At 41.5% G+C, this 19,007-nt stretch overlaps 1 protein-coding gene across 2 annotated transcripts; it reads right to left on the reverse strand.

Annotated features, from left to right (window-relative positions):
- Positions 1-942: 942 nt before the first annotated feature.
- SPTY2D1 (SPT2 chromatin protein domain containing 1) lies at positions 943-18,807 on the reverse strand. Of its 2 annotated transcripts, none has more exons than XM_066187660.1 (6): positions 18,700-18,807; positions 9,654-9,768; positions 6,650-8,215; positions 5,696-5,852; positions 5,497-5,574; positions 943-4,253 (listed from the first exon to the last, which is right to left on the reverse strand). In XM_066187660.1, the coding sequence occupies exons 3-6, from the start codon at positions 8,136-8,138 to the stop codon at positions 4,157-4,159; spliced, it is 1,821 nt and encodes a 606-aa protein (XP_066043757.1). In that variant the 5' UTR covers positions 8,139-8,215; positions 9,654-9,768; positions 18,700-18,807; the 3' UTR covers positions 943-4,156. The 2 variants fall into 2 exon arrangements, with proteins under 2 accessions (XP_066043757.1, XP_066043756.1); XM_066187659.1 differs by lacking the exon at positions 18,700-18,807 and adding an exon at positions 18,532-18,672.
- Between the last annotated feature and the right edge of the window lie 200 nt (positions 18,808-19,007).

Here is a 19,007-nt window from a genome sequence, read left to right on the forward strand (position 1 = left end):
TTCATCACAGTTTTTAAGATACATTAAAAAAATCTCAGGGGAATTCCATGTAAGGTAGTTCCAAAGAAGGAAAGATTTCATGCCTTCAAAACAAGGTACTCATAGGACACATTAAATGCAGATTTGCAATATTTTAAAAGAATATTTTTTAAAGCCCAAGAGTGTGCAAGCATTGCTGTTCCTCATAAAGGCAAATGGGCTTGCTGATGTGTATCCATTCATCCATCTGGAAGTGGGTCACAGCACCAGACTGACCAGAACAGTCATTTACTTCCACCATCAAAGCAGAAAACCCTTCCAGAGGAGACAGCTATCAAGGGAGTTCAGACTCCTTACATGGGAATATGGACACCCAAGAAGGATGCTGCTTGTGAACGCTTCAAATGCAAAAGAGTAAAGGCAATGGGCACACTTGGGTATACTATTCTAAACACATGTTCCTCCAAGTACATACTATGTCACAGCCTAAACTGCAGGAGACACCAGGAACTTTCAGACCTCTTCTGAAGGCTCAAGTGACTCCATTACATACCTTCTTGCTGGCTGCATGAGAACCATTCTCAGAGAACATACACTGCTGTATGTGAGAGCTCAGAGGAAACAGCAGAAAGTAATTCTGATAAATCTTCTAGAAAAGTAAACCAATGAGAAATAGCAGTACAATGTTTAATGCCTGTAATTTATTGTATACATACTCTGCAAAATTTATATGCATTTGGTGTGTGCTAAAGTATACACTTCCTTGACAGCACCAGAGAGCAGGTAAGCTATGTACGAGTTTTTCACCTGATTTGTCACATTGTGTAAAAAGACACTGTGCACACATGATATCCCCAAAGGAAAAAAATCATTGGCTAAAACTAGAAGCCTTATTTACACACTAACACTTTAATATTGTGTCACACTCACTCACCAAAATAAATAGAAGTACATTCATCACAATTTAAACACCAGTCTCTCCATATATTTATTTTCTTTCTGACATGTTTTGGTCTCCAGAAATATGCTAAATCTAGAAATATGTATCAGCTACTAGTTTATGTTACAAAATGCAAAAAAAAAAAAAAATAGAAAATTAGTTTTCCTGGACAATATTTTGGGCTTTACACAAAAATAAATCCAGATTTCCATAGAGATCTCATATACTTCTTGAAAGATTTTTATTTTAAAGCACAGCACAGAGTTGCACACTAAGGCTTCCTGTGATATGCAAAACCCTGGCCTCCAAAAGACATCGCTGTAAAGTGAAATACGGCTCAAGTGTAAATACAAGACATTTTCAAAAAGTAGTCATCAATAGAAAGTGCCCTTCATTTGATTTAGCATTAGCAGTAAAGAAGTAGCTACCTTAATTGTGCAATCAAAGCCAGACCTGGAAGGGTTTTATGCAAAGTACGTCATTTCACACTCTCAAGTTTAAGGATTTAGAATCTGAGATAGCAGAAACCAACCTTTTTATCATCCTACATTCAGTATTTTTTGACACAATTTAGTAAAAAGGCACATTGTCAAACAGTGAATTAAAAATCTAAAAACCAAACCAGAATTTCCTTAAATACAATTAAATCATTAGCTGAACATCCAATTCTCATAAACCAGTGTAAGCATTCTTCCAGTTTTTCTTCACCTCAAATTCAGATGCACTTCGGAAGTACTGAAATACTGTCAATTAGATGAATACTAATAAACTGGCAAACAGTAAACAGGTTTTTGGATACAAGGTCAGGAATTAAAAAATGAGTTTAGTTGCTTCCTAGCTGACATACAAATATGCAACAAATATGCAAGCACATTAAAAGCCAAACATTTGTACAAAAGAGAAAACCCATCAGCATCCCATGCCAATTATGAGAAAGTACTTCTTGACTGTAAAATTACAAATGTGTCCTTGAATGATTTTTCATATGAAATAGACAAAATCTAAGCAATGATCACTGTGTGAAGAAAGTTATACAGTGTCTTAGGGAGGCTAGCAGAGTACATTCCAGTCACCATCTAAATGACAAAGTGCTTTACAGATTAAGAAGTTTAACTGATTTTGCATGGTTAAATAATCAGCTTTTACTTAACCTGTGTTTGTCTGAAATGCAGATTTCTTTCCCAACTGAACCAATTTTGACTTAATATATTTCTTTTGCTTCATAAGAGACTTTTTTCTCCCCAACCAGGCAGGAAGTTGCTCACAGGTGATACAGTTGTCAGGGTTGATGGACCTTGAGTCTTTCTCCAGCTAAAAAGAATTAAAAAGTACAAACCCCGAATTTGATCATGGTCCCAAAGTTCATTGTCCTGAATGGGTAATTCTAGAAACCAGGAAATCTCCGACAGGAAATCTGAGATGGTCCCATTGCAGCAGAGAATACAACACACTTCTAGACAGTGAGGTTATGCTATTTCGCACGGTCTCATGTGCATACACTGAGAAAGTTTTTTCTTTTTTAGTTAATAGAGAAAGTTAAAACTACAGAGGAGCAACAATGGTATCTTCACATGGGCTCCATGTTAGCTAATACTGAGATAGTCTATAGAATCTATACCAGTAACTAACATCAGTGTTTTACTGAGGTGGTGAAATGGTCCACCATTGACAGAAAACATCTTAAAAAGGCTGAGCTGTTTTTTCTTACACTAAGAATCAGATGTTTAAACTTGAGCAGCTTCCAAGACTGTTCCTTACAGGTTGCTATCTAAACTGCTTCCTAGAAGCAGCACTGTTAAGAATAGCTCCAATAGGAAAGGTTCCTTCGCTGTTTTTCCACAAGGTAATTTTTCCTTTTCCCCTGCCTCCAGCCAATGCCCAAAGCCCTTTTTGTACTTCAAAAGTATTTCTACCATTAAAACATAATGGCCTGAAGCAGCTGAAGGCAGATACTACCAAAGGAGTTCTGGAGCTCGAGGCAAAGCCAAGTAGTGACACTGGTGAGCTTTGAAGGGCAACTTGGGGAAATCCAAGTAGATGCAACACCAGATTTGAGCTTCAGGTCTCTGTGCAACTCCTGTAGGCTTACATGAGCCCTGTGCTGATTGTAAACAAATTCAGTTACTGAAACAGTCTTTAAGTGCATAGTTATAAATAATGTGCAAATATGGGCATTAAGGTAAGTAACTGAACTAATTCTCCTGCTAAACAAATTATTTTCAGTTTTTGGCTTGCTGAAATCAATCACAAGTATTAACTAGTTAACACAATGTTAATACTGAAAAGCTGTAAATTCTAACAAGACTTAATTCTGATGTTCTTTCTGAACAGTAAAACTAATTAGATAAATGACTGCTTCACATTTTAAATAATTTAACCATCGGATGTTTAATGCAAGAAAAAACATAATTTGTAAAAGCAGAAGAAGCTGTTAAACAAATCTGAAGATTTACAGGGCAGGAGAATTCCCAAGCATATGCTTGAGCCCAAAAGCACTGGTTACATACAAACACTAGAAATGTGTTTCCAGGGTGTGTGTTTCTCCTACTGAATTAGACTGGCACTGGAATTCCAGACACAGCAAAAGCCAACATAATCTTTTGGCCATATCCATCATTGCACAGTTTGAAAATGACATGCACTTCTCTGTTTAGAAATAAAGAGGTTCAAATCATTTTTACGGGTCCTCAAATCAAAAGATCTGCAGCACTTTATTGCCTTAAACACCTGTGGGCTTGGGGCTGAATTTACACCCAAGCTGCTGCTGTACAGAAGATGACATTTTAACACTTTGAGGCTCATGTTGGGAGACAGGGGAGGATATAGAGCAATCTCTCCAAGTCTCAAGAAATATCAGGGAACAAGAATGCTATTCCTTTCTTTCAAGTGAATGCAAAATTGGTTTACTGGTACGTGGCCCACACAGTTCCAAGTCAGTGCATAGCTAGTCAATATTTCTGCTGGCATCTTGAACTGTTTTAATAAATGGAAACATCTATTAATTTTATTCCATTTAATATGCATTAGTGCATTAATTTCTTCATAAAAAAAACAACCCTGGCAAGTATTAAAAATAAATATCTTATTTAGGTCAAACTAAAGCCTTGCTTTTCAGTACTTTTATCCCTTTAAATATTCTTTTGCCCTCTAATAAGCAAATGGAAACTGAAGTAGAGTAAGAGATGTATGGAGGCAGAGGGGAGCAGAAACATGAACAAATTCAACACCATCAGTCAGTTAACGTGTCCTCAGCTTCTTAGACTGTCTCTTGCGTTTCAGTTCTTCTTCTTCCCGTCTCAGCTCTTCCAAGTCTTCCTGAACACCAAGTCTCAAGCTGCCAAACAAGATTAAATCCTTTACACTGATACTCAGGACACTTGAGGCTTTACTTCTACACACCCAAAAAGCAATGCTAAAAATACTACAGCTGATTTGAAGAAAAATTTCATATAAGATCTTTAATTATAGAATGAATGCAGCTTTAAGAAATCAAGACTTTTTTAAATCATAAGATCAGAATCAAATATTTCAAGGGAAAAATATATTTAAAACTTGTCAAAAAATTAAGATTCTATAAAAAATTAATAAATACATAAGGTCTTTTTTCTCCCAAAAAGCAGTTACTGAAACTCATCTATTGAAAAGTAAAATTGAATTTAACTTTATTTTCTTATCTCCACTTCCTTTATGCTACATGTGGAGTTAAAAGCGAGGCAGGAATTCAAGTCTGCAAAACCTCACTCTAAGATGTCAACAAAAGAGTTTGGTTAACAGCAATATCACTTTAAAATTTCATTTATTTCTCCTAACTCCACTTAACAGACTATAGCTTTCCATGGGCCGCAGCTATTCCTCAGAAGCCAGGAGGAATAAGGACACTGACTGTAACTCCAAAGATGCAAGTTTCTAATGCTCAAGGCACCTTCTGAATAACCATATAAAAATTTCAGTGGAATAAAAGAATTTGGTGACTCCATGCATTCCAATATTTACATTTTCTATAAAAAACCCTTACAGTTTTCACAAAGCTTGTCCCACTACTCATTTAAAAACAAAGAATCAGTTTATGACATAAGAATTGTGCAGGCCCAAAGGCCAAAACCAACATGAAAATATGATCTTCATAATTTAAATCAGTGACTATAAGAGCTTGTCAGCATACTTTTTATACCTCTATAGAAATAGAAGTATAAATAACACACGTGTATAGATAAAAACAAATAAAATTTCCAGACCTCAAGCTAGCAGAATATTGTAATGCTTGGGACAAATTAAAGGATTTGTAATTTCAACTCAAATTTATAATTTGAAAAAGATTTTTGGAAATGATTTGGTTTTGTTTTTTTACTGGTTCTTAACAAGCAAGGTTTGTGATAGATAAGAATATCCATGACTTATTTAGTGTATCCAGCACTGGCTGTATGAAATCCATCTTTGACTTAAGCTTTCTTACAAAAAACTGTAAGGCTTATTTGCCCATGCTGTAAAAAGCAGAGTGGATATTTGCTAGCTTAGCCCTTTGACTTCAGCAACAAATAAACTTGGCAATTTGTATCCAAGTTCAAACCCATGCATACCTCCTAGCTTCTTCTTTCTGTTGCTCTCTCCAGCTGCTCTCCATGTAACGTAAGGCATAATCACTTTCATCTTTGTACCTGAAAATTAAGTATCAGTTTTTAGCACATTGGAAAATAGTGAATGAATTATTATCTTCTTATAATAATTACTTATTCTACTGCTTGTTCTGCAGTATCTTAGAATTGTTACTCTTGTTACCTTTTCCGGTCATAGCCAAATATTTCCCGAATGTGTTTTGATATTTCTTCTTGAGGTTCTCCTTCATCTTCAATGAAGTCATCCATTTCAGAGTCATATTCATCATCATCATCATCATCTATTTGTCTCTTGTAACTAATAGGTGGTCTTCCAAGACCTAAAAGCAGGAGAGAATAAAATCATTGACGAATAACATGAACATAATTTTAATTTAACAGTACTTCTCCTTGCTACACCTTGGGCATAGCCATTTTCTGGGCTTCAAGGTGGAAAACTTCTGCCTCAAGTTAATCAGCTTTTCTCAGCAATTCAGCAAGAGGAAATACTTCCTCTGAGTTGTGCTAGAGGAGATTACCTATCAGTATCAGCAACGGCATCCTGAGGAAACCACTCAGCAGATATTTGTTCTTTGTTCAGGGCTTTCCAGGCACTACACTACACTCTTGCTCCTGATCAGAAATAAATTTTTAGAATGGCTTGTCACTGATAAGATAAATCTGCCAAAACACTGAAATTTAAAACCTGTGAGTGATTTTTTCATCCAGCCCTTCAAGCATCTGTTATTTAAGAGACTACAAAGTTTTACAGACCAACTATTAAGCAATGCTGGAAGCAAATCCTTCAATTCTTTTCCTTTTAACAGCATTCATATACCAGTATCCATCATATACCAGTATCCATCACAGGCTGCTCCGTTTTCTTTCATGTGATACTTCACACCCACCTGTATTATAAAAATTACAAGCATAGGTAAAAATAAATAAAATAAATTAAATGCTGCTCTATTTAATTTTGCTTCAATTATTAAACTGTTCTTATCTGAGTTTCACTTAGGTTTTTTCCAATTCTTCTCTCCACTGGGGGACAGGACAAGAGAGCAGCTGCATGGTACTTGGTTGCCAGTTAGAGTTAAACCGTAACAGTGAAAAAATTCTGTGTTCTATAAATTCATACCTCGTGGATGAAGCACAGGTCTATGCCCTGGAAAAGGTCTCATTCCATTCATCTGTCCATTGCTAGGTCTCGTGACAAGGTTTTTAGAAGAAATGGTTTCTGACACAACAGTACACTTGGGTTTCACAGCTGTGCCCGGGCTGCTGCCTGGTCGCGCAGGTCCTGCGCTTGTGCTGACGCCCGGCCTCCCTGGTCCTGATCCCAGGCCGCTGCCCGGTCGCTTGGCTCCTGTGCTTGGACTGATTCCTGGCCTTCCTGGTCCTGTTCCCAGGCTGCTGCCCGGTCGCCCTGGTCCTATGTTTGTGCTGCTGCCCGGCCTCCCCGGCCCGGTGCCCAAGCTGCCGCCCGGGCGCTTCAGTCCTACCACGCCCGAGCTGCTGCCCGGCCGGCCGGGGGCTGTGCCTGAGCTGCCCGCGGGCCTGCCCGGCCCCACGCCGGAGCCGCCTCCTCCCGGCCGCCCGGGTCCCGTGGCTGAGCTGCTGCCCAACCGCCCGGGCCCTGAGCTTACACCGCTCCCTGGCCTTCCGGGCCCCATGCCAGAACTGCTGCTGGATCGCCCTGGTCCTGCTGAACCGCCCCCGGGATGTCCAGGCCCTCCCTTCCCTAAGCTGCTGCCAGATCGTTTTGCATTGGAGTTGATTCCAGGTTGAAGGGCTGCAGGTTTTCCTGGTTTCGCATGGGCAGACTTTTTCAGGCTGGATTCTTTCGCAGATGGCATTCTCTGAGCCCCATTGGCTATGGGTTTTGAAGGTGGCACGTGAGAGCTTGAGCCAGACTTTCTAATACCATTGACAGGTAATTTATTATGACTGCTAGCAGCAGAGCTTTTTAAGGAACCATTTTGTGAGTTTTTTTCCATTTGATCAAGTCTGGAAGAAGATGATGACCGTGGGTGTTTTTCAGTCAATGCTGGTGCTTTGGATTTCTTATCAATACCACCCGTGGAAAGCGACAGATTGCTTTTAGATGTGGAATGTTTATCTACTGAGCTTTTATTAAGTTTTGTGTTTACAGATGCTTTTTGAGAAGACAGTTTTTTTGAAGAACTGGATATCCCTGTAGGCTTAATCTCCTTCTCACTTTTCTTATGCACTTCTACTTTTTTGTTTTTGCGTCCCAAAAACTCCCTCTCTCTCAATTCTTCTGCTGTTCTGGGCCTTTCTTCTACCTTTTTCACTGGTTTTATTTCCACTGGTTCATATTGTTTCTTTTCAGCAAGCCTCAAGAGCTCTGCAAAGTTCAGAGGTGCTGGTGCACTTTTGGGAGGTGCCTTTGGTTTCACTGCAGCTTTGGATGGTTTCTCTTCATATTCTTCTTGCTCGTGCTCAGATTCTGTCTGACTGTATTCAAGTTGCTCACTTTCATCTTCTGTTGCATACTCGGCCTCTGGGGCCTGAGCAACATTCTCACAAGCCCTCCTCTTTTTAGGCTTCTCTTCAACAGGAATACCATTATAGCCATAAAAATTATCCTTTGTTCGTGAGGCCATAGCTCTTGCCTTTCTGTCATGTTTCAGTTCAATGCGCCTCGCCAAGAGCTGCTCTTTCTTCCTTCTTTCTTCCAGTGCTGGAAGAAAACCATGAGAAAGTTATTAAAAAGCACTGCTTTTTATTTCAGTATTTTCCAAACTAACAAACCACTTAGGACAGCACCTTAAGGATATCTGAATAATAGCTACCCAAAATAGATGAGAAACTGACCCCAGGTCTGCCAACAGGACAGGCCAACCCACCTGTGCCAGCTGCTCCAACAAAGGCAAGCAATTGAGTGAAATGCTGCTATAACAAAACCCAGTAAGGCTTTTTGAGGGAAGCAGCTTTCCAGGATGCTGTGAAAATTATGGAGAACCTTTGTATAAAAAGGTACAAAAGTTATGGGATCTCTGCATAGTGGAGGGAGTTCTGAGACAGGGCAAGAGAATCTTGAGACTATCCAGAATTTACTACCAAATGTTTAAAGTCGAGGGAGGGGAGGGAATAAGGGCACTGCGGGGATAAGAACAGGCATCAGCCAAAGTGTGTGTGTGTAGAGGGATATAGGGGAGACACAGAGGCAGCTGAACACAGATAAGCAAGCAGCTGGTCATCACACAAGTCTGATAGGCACAGGGTTTTATCTCCACAGCCTGTTCTATATCCTTTCTATTCTGGCTTAGCTGTCTTCGGAATAAGTGTGCTCTCTATCTTGTGTCTGTGATCTACTGACAAGTCAGGATGAACTGGTGAATGAGACATCAAAACGCCAAATACTGGACACACCAAGGAATGGGGGTTAAATACTCCCACAGAAAGATTCAGAAACAGTAAAAACTCCTAGAAAATGGATTGAGCTACTCATATTTTGGGTGCCTATAAAGGTACCATTCCTTGTCTGTGTTACTCTATTGTGAAGGGCTGTGACAGCACAGTGTGCCAGCATGCCCCATGTGGAATTCATGCTTCGTCTTGCTTCTGGCTGGACCTGGCAGCAGGGAGAAGGAACAGATTCATGACTCGCCCAGGAGAGGAGGAATGACCTGGGCCATCCCGTCCATCAGATTTGGTTACCTTTAACAAAACATTATCAAAAGCAATGCAGTACTAGTTTATTCCATAGGCAATTTAAAGGAAATATACAAGTGGAGAAATTGTGTCTCAGACTCTTTAAAATTCACGGTATTGATACACTAGATTAAGAAACAACAATGGCAACTCTTTCCATTTTTCACATAGATGAAGCTTTTCAAAGTTAAGCTAATGAAAGTTGAGATAGTTCTTTGCTCTTCACCATGACTGCTTTCTCAATCTTCAGCCACAAATCTTAATGTAGCTAATTAATGTTTTAACTCCTTAGGTAAGCAAGCAAATGTTCCCAGTCCTTACTTAGTTCTAACTTTCCCTCAGCATCAGGTCTATGCATAAATTCCAGGAACAGATGTGCAGCTGTATTTGCAAGAACTTTGAAAAGGGGGCAAATACCAAAGAGTAATTTAAAGACTCCTATAGGAGAGATTTTGTACTTTTACCTTTTTTTCTCTTTTCTTCTTCTTGCCGTCTGAGAAATGCTTGCACTGCTGCAGACTCTACACCCTTGACTTTGGGAACTTTCTTGGGAGGACCAACAGCCAAACTGTACCTTTTCTGCAAAGAACAAAGAAATATGTCAGAAAAGTTAAGAAATGTAAAAATCAGTCTGTAAAACTGAGGAGTTGTGTAACAGTCCTACACTTGACTTAAGTACAGAGATGGTACAGAGTAAACAATGAATCCCCACCCAAACTGAGGGTTGTGCTGGAGACATTTGACTCACAGATTACTTTCAGGCTGACTAAGGAGCAACCAGCCCCAAGTCCTTGGGAGAAACTTGCAAGCTAGAAAGTGCCTGCTCCAAGGGAGTAGAGGTGTCTTGAAAATTTTTTTGAAAGGTGGTTTCATAACCATCAGAAGAGCAAGATAACCACAGTCCAGAACGAGATAACAAAACTAAGACAAAAACATCTGTCTTGTCTACACCATTGGCCAGCAGCAAACTACTTCACCCAATAAATATTGTCATCAGGATGGGCCTGATGTGAGCTCTGCCTGAACTGCAGCTTAACTGGATGCCAGGTGACCCCTTGAGCAGGGATACCCCTCAGGGTTAGAAATTCCTTACCTGAAACGAAGAGATCCTTCCTTACCCAAGGTGGAGAGACTCCTTACTCACAACAGATCCTCAGTAGGTGACAGAGGATGTTGCATTAGTATTATGAAACATGACTAATCCATCCACCCCGTACTATTACAAACACTGTGGATAATTCCATTAGATATAAACCATTGACCAAGCCTGAGACTAAGAATGGATCCAGCCACTCCTAGACTCCAAATTGAGTTTAGAAAGCGAGGAGTCCACTCAGAACCTTGTGACTCAACAGGACTGTGCTTCTTGCTCTCTGCATTGCCAGTCCATGAGAATCACTCTACAGGAACTAATAAATGAATGAATTTGAACACAACCTTCTTTTTTACATGCTTCTTCTATGAATTAATTAGATGAACCTTGCATTAAACTTATTAAACCTTGTCAAACCACTGTTGAACTTTGTTAAATTCCATTGAATTGTCAAATCCTTATTTTATCTCCAAATACATTGCTGCCTGTCTTTTGAGTGAGCTACATTCCACTCATCCACAAGAGGGGTTCACTCAGCTTTTGGAAGGAATGAACAGGAAACCAGAAGGCAGGCAGGGAAACAGAATGAGTGCAATGCACTGGACTAGTAAGGAATGTAATGGCTGCATTAGTAATGGAATAAAAGTATTTCAGTTCAGCCTGAGTCTTTGACCAAGAGGAACAAAAAGCAAACTACAGTCCAAGCTGCCAGAGTCAATTCAATTGCAGACTGCAGGTTTACAGCTCCATTTTCAGCTTGCATGTAGACACTAATTTCAGTTTCAGGTTACCTAATTCACCAAAAATAGATAAATCAACTCAAAAAATTGAATCACTCCCAAAGCTGGAATGGACCTCACCAGCATAATTAATAGGCTGATGTAAAACCAACAATACTGATTTTAGTTCCTGCTGGCAGTGACCTTAAACACAAAACAGTTGTAGATCAAGGAGTTACTGATCCACACATCAGTTAACCTGAAACTAGTGCAGGGCTGCACTCTACTTATCACCCGAGATCAGTGTGACCTCAGCACTAACTGTGACAGAATACGCAGCCCCCACCTGGCACCTGGCAATTACAGCACTTGCACATGGGGTAATTTGCCTGAAGAAGGCTCCAGGGAGATCTTGTTGCAGCCTTTCAGTACTGAAAGGGAGCTCATAGGAAAGATGGGGACAATTTTTAGCAAAGACAGTAACAATAGGACCAGGGGTATTGGTTTTCAATGAAAAGAGGGTAGATTCTGACTTGAAGTTGTTTGATGGGAGCGGTGAAACACTGGCTCAGATTGCCAAGAGAGACTAGAGACTCCCCATCCCTGGAGACGTTCAAGATCAGGTTGGACAGGGCTCTGTGTGACCCGATCTGTTTAAAGACGTCCCTGCCCATTGCAGGGGAGTTGGATCACCTTTAATGGCTCCTATTCTGTGATTCTGTATCTCATTATATCCTGAAGTGAAGCTGCATGTTTTCATATAACATCCTTTTCCTTGGCAGAGGAAATGATAAACTGTGCTATTAACTTCCCAGGACATCCTGCAAAAGCTCTAAAGACTACAACACTGATTACATGCACCACAGACAGGATTGGCTCAGCTTGCCATGCCTAAAGGTCTGTCCAGTGCTGTTCAACCTGGGGTTCCAGCAACTGAACAGATGTAAAGTTACCTATGCTACCCACTTTTTTGCTTCTCTTATATCCAATAACTGTTACTTAAATCAATGTTAAGTGCCCAAGTGCCTCTTACTGGCTTCTATAACAACCACTTGCATTAATGTGCTACACCCGTTCAGACACTGCCTTGTACAAATGTATCAGGTTGTGCCTAAAATGGGAAAAAAGAGAATTTTTTAAACTTCTTCCCACAAACAAAATGCAGAAGAAAAAGCAAAGCAATGAGAAAGAGAAAGACAGTTGCAATGATAAAGACAACAGAAGGCAGTTAAACCCAGAAGCAGAAGGAAGACAGAATATATTTAGGAACAAAAGAAACCCAAACCCAAAACTGAGGTTTGAGAGGGTGGGTTTTCTGTTAATTTCAGAAGTAAGTCAATAGATTAAAATCTAAACCAAGATCTCCCACATGAGACAGTAAGATGCTCACCAAATGAAAGAGATGTGAAAAAGAAGACACAAATAAAAAGTATCACTAAAGAGCTACACAAGTCAGCATTTCTATAAATATCTTTCTGTCCTCAAAATGCCTTATGAAACTTAACTAAAATAATCCAAATAAAATATCTGATAAGGAAACCTACATCCAAATGCTTTAGAAGCAATAATCAGGCAGGCTGGCAGCACAACTCCCCATAAGTGTCAATATCACGCAATGGAAGCTTTCATTCTCATTTCTGATTCATTGATCAGCAGCACATCAATAGATCCTTGGATTACTTTAATTACTAACATGCAAACACATAAATTAGCTTGAATATACAGGCACTAAGAAACAAGGTTTGGAGGCTCATTTCTAAACTGCATCCAAAACTGGCTCCAAGAAGGGCAGCTACAATACCAGCCACTTGTAGTCTCCTTGAGCAGCTTCTGAAATGACCAGAGCAGAATTAAAGGTGCACCATCTACATACGTTGCATATTCAAACCTGCCATGTCACCCTCATCACATTAAAGGCCTACTCCAGCCAAGCTCATTTTCTGAGCTTCACCTCTCTGCAAGGAAGTTTACACAACCTGAGAACCAATTTTCTTGTCTGCACCAAAAGCGTTCCAGGACTCGATTGCTCAGGAAACCTGAACAGCGATGCAGCATTGCCTCTCAGCTTTTGCTCAAATGTGGTCCATGGCCCTGTGTCCCAAAGAAATTTGGTTTACTCCACTTGAAATGGAACAGAGAGGCAAAGCAATCCACCCATTATCAGTCAAACTCCTGTCAGAAACAGGCTGAAGCAAATTAGTACCCTAGAAATGATTTGCAGTACTTTGCAGTATACTCATCTTACTATAATGTCTATGTAAATTATCTGACAAAGTTAAACACGTCATGTTTGGCTACTGGTAACCTAATTTTGCAAAGCTTCATTTAATTACTGCATTTCAACTGCATCCTCAGTTTTGAAAATTCTCTTTTAAAAACTGTGTAGGACTCAAGCATCTTTTCCAACCTAAGTGATTTTGTGCCTAAGGAGCACCTTTGAAAACTGCTAAACAGCAGGGACAAATGTAGATTGATCTATTCTGTTGGGAAACCTTCTAAAGAATTAAAGTGATGGGGAAGCAGTTTTCAGGCTTTGTTTTGCTGCACTGTGACCAACAGCCCTATCCAGCAGCAGGTTTGTAAAGCAGCTTGACAGACAAGCTCTTTTCTGACTGCCACTAACATGACAAATCATGCAAAACTTAAATTAAGTCTTCCTATCAGTAGCATTTCTTAATACTGATTAACAACTGAAAACACAGCAAAACAATTCATAAATGAATACCCATTTTCTATACTATTGCTGATACAAGTTTTGTTCACTTTCTTCCAGTAATAGCATAAAATGACCTGCTGAAGGGGAGCCTTTTTAAAAGCACTGAACCATACACATGTTCTGCAAACACTAACAAAGTGTTGTATATACAATGTAAATGAACATGCATCTGGCTGTCAGTAAAGCAGGCAAAATGAGCCAGCACAAGTCACCACACCATCCAAACAGCAGCTGCACTATTCTGGCTTTTAATAACCATTGCTAAGGTGGTTAAATCAACAGAGGAATAGAAATGTTTAGCCTTTAGGAAAGAGTAGGTCAAGCTGTTCCCAGATCACTGCACTATTTGAGTTTTAAACAGTGATTTTTTGCTCTGAAGTCACTGACTTCCTTCAAAACATGGCACATGATCCCGATAGAGTTGTAGCTACTTTGATGTCAGCATTCAAGTACCAAATCTTGGACTGTAAAACAGAATTTATAAAATAATTGTAAACTTTTTGGCACCCAAATGAAGCCCCAGGGGGCCTAGACCAAACACCAGCACAGACAGAAATAACACAGTACAATTGCCTTTAACAATGGTCAATATTTACGCAGGTGGCAATGCAAGATCAATGCAAGTGATCAATTCTGCCAGACCTGATTCTCGAACAGAACACCTGTGCAGCTCAGTTACTGCAATGGGCTTGCACACACAGTGCAAAGACAATTCCACTTGTGTTATCCACTGCAGGCAACTTGCAGGGGCTCTCACGGGCTGGGGAGGTCCATTTATTTGCTTGTTTTTCACTAACATGTTACAACACTTTGCCTGTTCTTCCTTATTATTTGCCAAGACACGCAACGTTCTCCAATGGGAGGTCCCCGTTTCTGCCTAAATATTCAGGGTATAACTTTCTGAGAACATCAGGAATGGTGCATCCATCACGTCCATCCTTGTCTGTGCCACTCCTGTGGCAATGCCAGCCCCTCAGAAGGCAGCTCTCCACATCCTAAGTGGCCATTTGTGTTCACTGCCCAGAGGCCTCTGCCCTTCATCCTCAACTGGTATTTCCACAGCTTCTGCTACAGATTCACCACGGGGCTCCCAGCAGCTGACTCTGCAGTGAGGCTCTTAGAATACACACACCGGGATTTCTCAACTGCTGCTTTCGATTTCTGGTTGTGACAAAGTAAATAGCAGGTAACAAGCATGCTTAAATTTGCTTCACTTCAGGTTCTAACAGCTCCTAGCAAGAGAAAGATGAAACGCTCACTTTATCAGCTCACACTATTCTCCTTCTCCCAAAACCATTTCAACAGGTTCATACATTTTATTCCTAAAAAATTTTCTGCCAGTTTTGCAAACAGCTGCCACAACACCCAAGCAGAACCCTTAGCTGGAAAAAATGCAGATATTTCTTCTATTAAAACTTGCTTCACACAGAAAACAAACAAACAAACCAGATACTTTCTGCTTTCCTTTCTGTCATGGTATTGTGGTGCTCATTTTCATCTGCTTTTGCAAAAAAAAAAAAAAAAAAAAAAAAAAAAAAAAGACCAGGAATAGGAAAAGCTGGAAATTTTCCTAGTCAGCATTTAAACCTCGACAGCCTGAAACTTTACTATCAGATCAGTCGAGACCAAAATCCCTCCTCATCCCTGCCAGCATTTCACATTGAGTATCCTGCAGTTCCTCCCGTGGAGGCTGATGCAATCCAAAGAATTTTAGGCCCCATTTTGTGGCAAGTTTTAAGCACACAATAAATGCACACACATCAATCGATGGGAGTCTGGTCCTACGACAGCAATCTGCACTTCACAGCCATTCCCATTATTCCTCACGCAGGGCTTCTCTTGCCTGTGGGCAAACGCTCGATATTTCCTAGATTAGAATTCGATGGGCAGCCTCTGTAACCCAAGGTCCTCTGAACAAACTCCGGGATTCTGTTAGTGTTTCACTTCACAAATACTTAATTCCTCGTGGCTACTCAGCTTCACTGGAGGCTGCTTTGTATCCGTCTAACTTAAAGAGAGACCTCACAAATGCTGACGTGGATGATGAGCTCTTCAGTTTTGCGTCACCTCTTTGTGGTTAAAGTGTATCGGATTTCTGTAAAGTCTGTACACCAAAGGTTCGCCCTCAGTTAAAAGGAATTGGGAGCAATGTGAGATGTTTATATTGTCATTAACAATTTATTAGAAATTAAGGCGAAATAAAATAATGACTTTTGTTTCCAACTGTCCTCAGGGTTTTTTTTTAAGCTGCAGTAAAATTTCATATTTTAAAGAACAGCTACAATAAAAATATCTGAAAGTGCTCTGCCATGTTATGTGAAACACGTGGCATAACACAGTATACCAATTTCACCAAAAAGTGACACCACGTATTCAAACTTCTCTAAAGTCAACATTAATCTCATAACTGTTATCATGTCTAGTCAAAGCAAGACCACACTGAAAATCTAATGAACTGTTAATACGAACACAGGTAACAAGATACACCAGAGAAACCCCTATGGAATATTAGATGATAAAACCTGGGGCTCTACTCAGTAACTGCTGTGAAGATGATTAGCAGCACATCATTAATAGCTTAGACAGTAGTTCATATATGTACTGCTTTATTTAGAAACAAAACCTGATGCAACTGACAGGGCACCAAAAGGCCGGTTTCAGCAATGTTCCTTTTGAATCTGGATTTCCATAGGGAGATGAACAAGCAGATTCGTTTTTACAGGGACATGATGTAATATCTGCTTTATCCAGGCCCCTCTTTTACAAGGCCACATTATTTCTTAGCGTTTTTATATCATTCCCACTTTGAACTAAACAGTACCTGTATACTGTAAAAAAAAAAAAATTATATATACTTCAAATATACATTACTTGCTCAAGTCACTGTTTTTCATTTCAAAGGGCATGGAATACTTAGTTAGGTGCACTGTAAAGTTTAAAACAAACTTCTCAGAGAAATTCAGAGGATATGCTCATTAATGCAGGAACTAACATTTCTGGAAACCTGGTAATTTTATATACCACTAAATGTGTAATTATTCTATATGGTGTTTTTAATAAAAGTATTTAAAAATAATTGTATTCTTCTTATATAAACACATTTAATGTACTAGCTTTAATGCAGTGGAGTTGTTTAGATGTCCAGTGATTGTAAAATCTCCATGGGCTCTCTTTTAAAGCCCAGCAGCTGCAAACAGTTCCAAGCAGTGCCAAGAGCAGCTCTGCTTTTGCTCAGAGACTGGGGCCAACTTCAGAGTTAAAAGCTGCACCACTAATGTGCTAAACCAAACTGTTTCAACCATGGATTCAATGGCACTCTCACTCCATGAGTTAATCAGGAATTGGCAAATACTAATGCTGCCTTTTCTACAAGGAGTAGCTAGACGCTCATCCATTGCACAACAAGTCGGATGCCCTCCCTCCACCAGCACATCTGCAATGAAGAATATGGCACATATTCTATCAATTCATCATCATGACTTAAAACTACTTGTGACAAAAAAAGTAGTGGCACACAGAGTAAAGCTGCACGGGGAAACTGAGAACGTAAAGAGAAGCTTTAAATATCTAAAATACAAATTGTAATAACCCAGTGACAACTTAGTGAAACAGCTTAAGACTGATCAAATGGGCATTTAAGTATCCTAAAGTATTTCTGTATGTTACTGTATTATTTGTGTTATGAACCAGATTCCTATGTTGTGTCAGAGACAAATTAAATATGCCTAAATAAAAAAAATTAGATTTTTAAAGATTTTAAACCCCCAATGGAATCTGATAAATTTCACATCTACCATATGGTTGGTACACATTATCAACTGGTCACGTTATTAGCGAACATTACCAAAGTTTTACTAATGATACAGAGACACAGAGATATTCATTATGAGACCACCAGAATGAAGACACTGTACAGTATGTTTTTTTCTGGTTTGCCCATAGTTTTTTGCTAAAAACAAGCTACCCTTCATTTACATTTGGTTTAAGCAAACTAATAGAAACAGAATTTTGGCACTCTGTTGAAGAGCAAACAGAAAGAGTGTCTCACTAGCTGGTGGCTACCAAGGAGAAAATATTTTTTTTTCAAATAAGCACGCATGACTTATAATTTGGGTCCTCCCAGAGGAATGAAACCCGGGATATTAATGCACGAAAAGGCCACGTGCTCCTCCTCCTGCCAGACTTCATCCAGGCAAGTCAGGGGGGTTATTTCATAGGGAATCCACATGTTACTGATAGCTTGAACTGAAACACAAACTGCTGAAGCGCAGACCTCAGAACACTACCAACAACACAGCAAATGCCTGCCGCCAATCCTCCCCGCAGCGCTGTTACATGTTATCCCTTGGCGCACACCGAGACCTCAGACAACGCAGCCCATTCACCCAAAACTTGTCACTTTGTCTCCGACTCGCACTTGAGACGTGGCAGACTTGTGTTTTCAGAGCAAACAAAAGGACTTAGCCGGCTTTTAGCCGCCGCCTTCCCCCGCAGCACCGCTGCGCTCCCGGGATCTCGGCGCTGCCGGACCAGGAGGCGCAAGCCGCGGCCGCCCGCTCCCGGCCGGGGGGCGCCGGCACCTGTTGACGGAAGGGGCCCGGCCCGCCCCCTCCCCGCGCACAGACGCTTCTCCGGCCCCCAGGAGCGAGCGGCCCCGGCCGGCGAGGCGACGGGCCCGGCGGAGCCCGGCGGCGGGCGCTGCCCGGGCGGGCCCGAGGCCAAGGCGGGCAGGGCTCCCGCGGCCGCGGGGCCCTACCCGGGCCCGACCGCCGCCGCACCCCGACCCCGCGCCCCCCGGCAGCCCCCGAGCTCACCGGCACCGCGTTCAGCCCCTGCTGCTCCGAGGCCATCACGAGAATGTTGCGGAAATCCATGGCCGGGCCGGAGCACGGGGGGCTGCGGCAGCCGCCCCGCTCGCACCGCCAGCCGCCCCCCGCCCGCCGCCCGCTCGGCCCCGCTCGCTTCCGCCCGCTGCCGCCTACCTTTTATATAGCCTCGCCTGGCGCCGGCGTCACTTCCCCTGTGGCGGAGCCTCGCCACGGGAAACGGGGCTGGACAAGGGGAGGGAACGGGAGTCGCGCCTCGGGAGCCCCGCAGGACGGCAGGGCCCGGAGCGGCGGCGGGGGCGGCCTTATGAGAGCAGCGGGGCAGCCCCCGCCCCGCCCGGCCCGGCCCGGCCCGGCCCGGCCCGCCGCCCCCCGCTCGCAGCTGGCGCCGGTGCCGGGAATTGTCCCTCCACCCACCTCGGCTTCGCCCCTGAAACGCTTTAGAGAGGCTGTTTGCGAGGCAC

This window comes from Chamaea fasciata, unplaced genomic scaffold, assembly GCF_029207755.1.
Source record: "Chamaea fasciata isolate MVZ Bird 193981 ecotype frontalis unplaced genomic scaffold, bChaFas1.0.hap1 SCAF_7, whole genome shotgun sequence".
NCBI classification, from domain to species: Eukaryota; Metazoa; Chordata; class Aves; order Passeriformes; family Sylviidae; genus Chamaea; species Chamaea fasciata.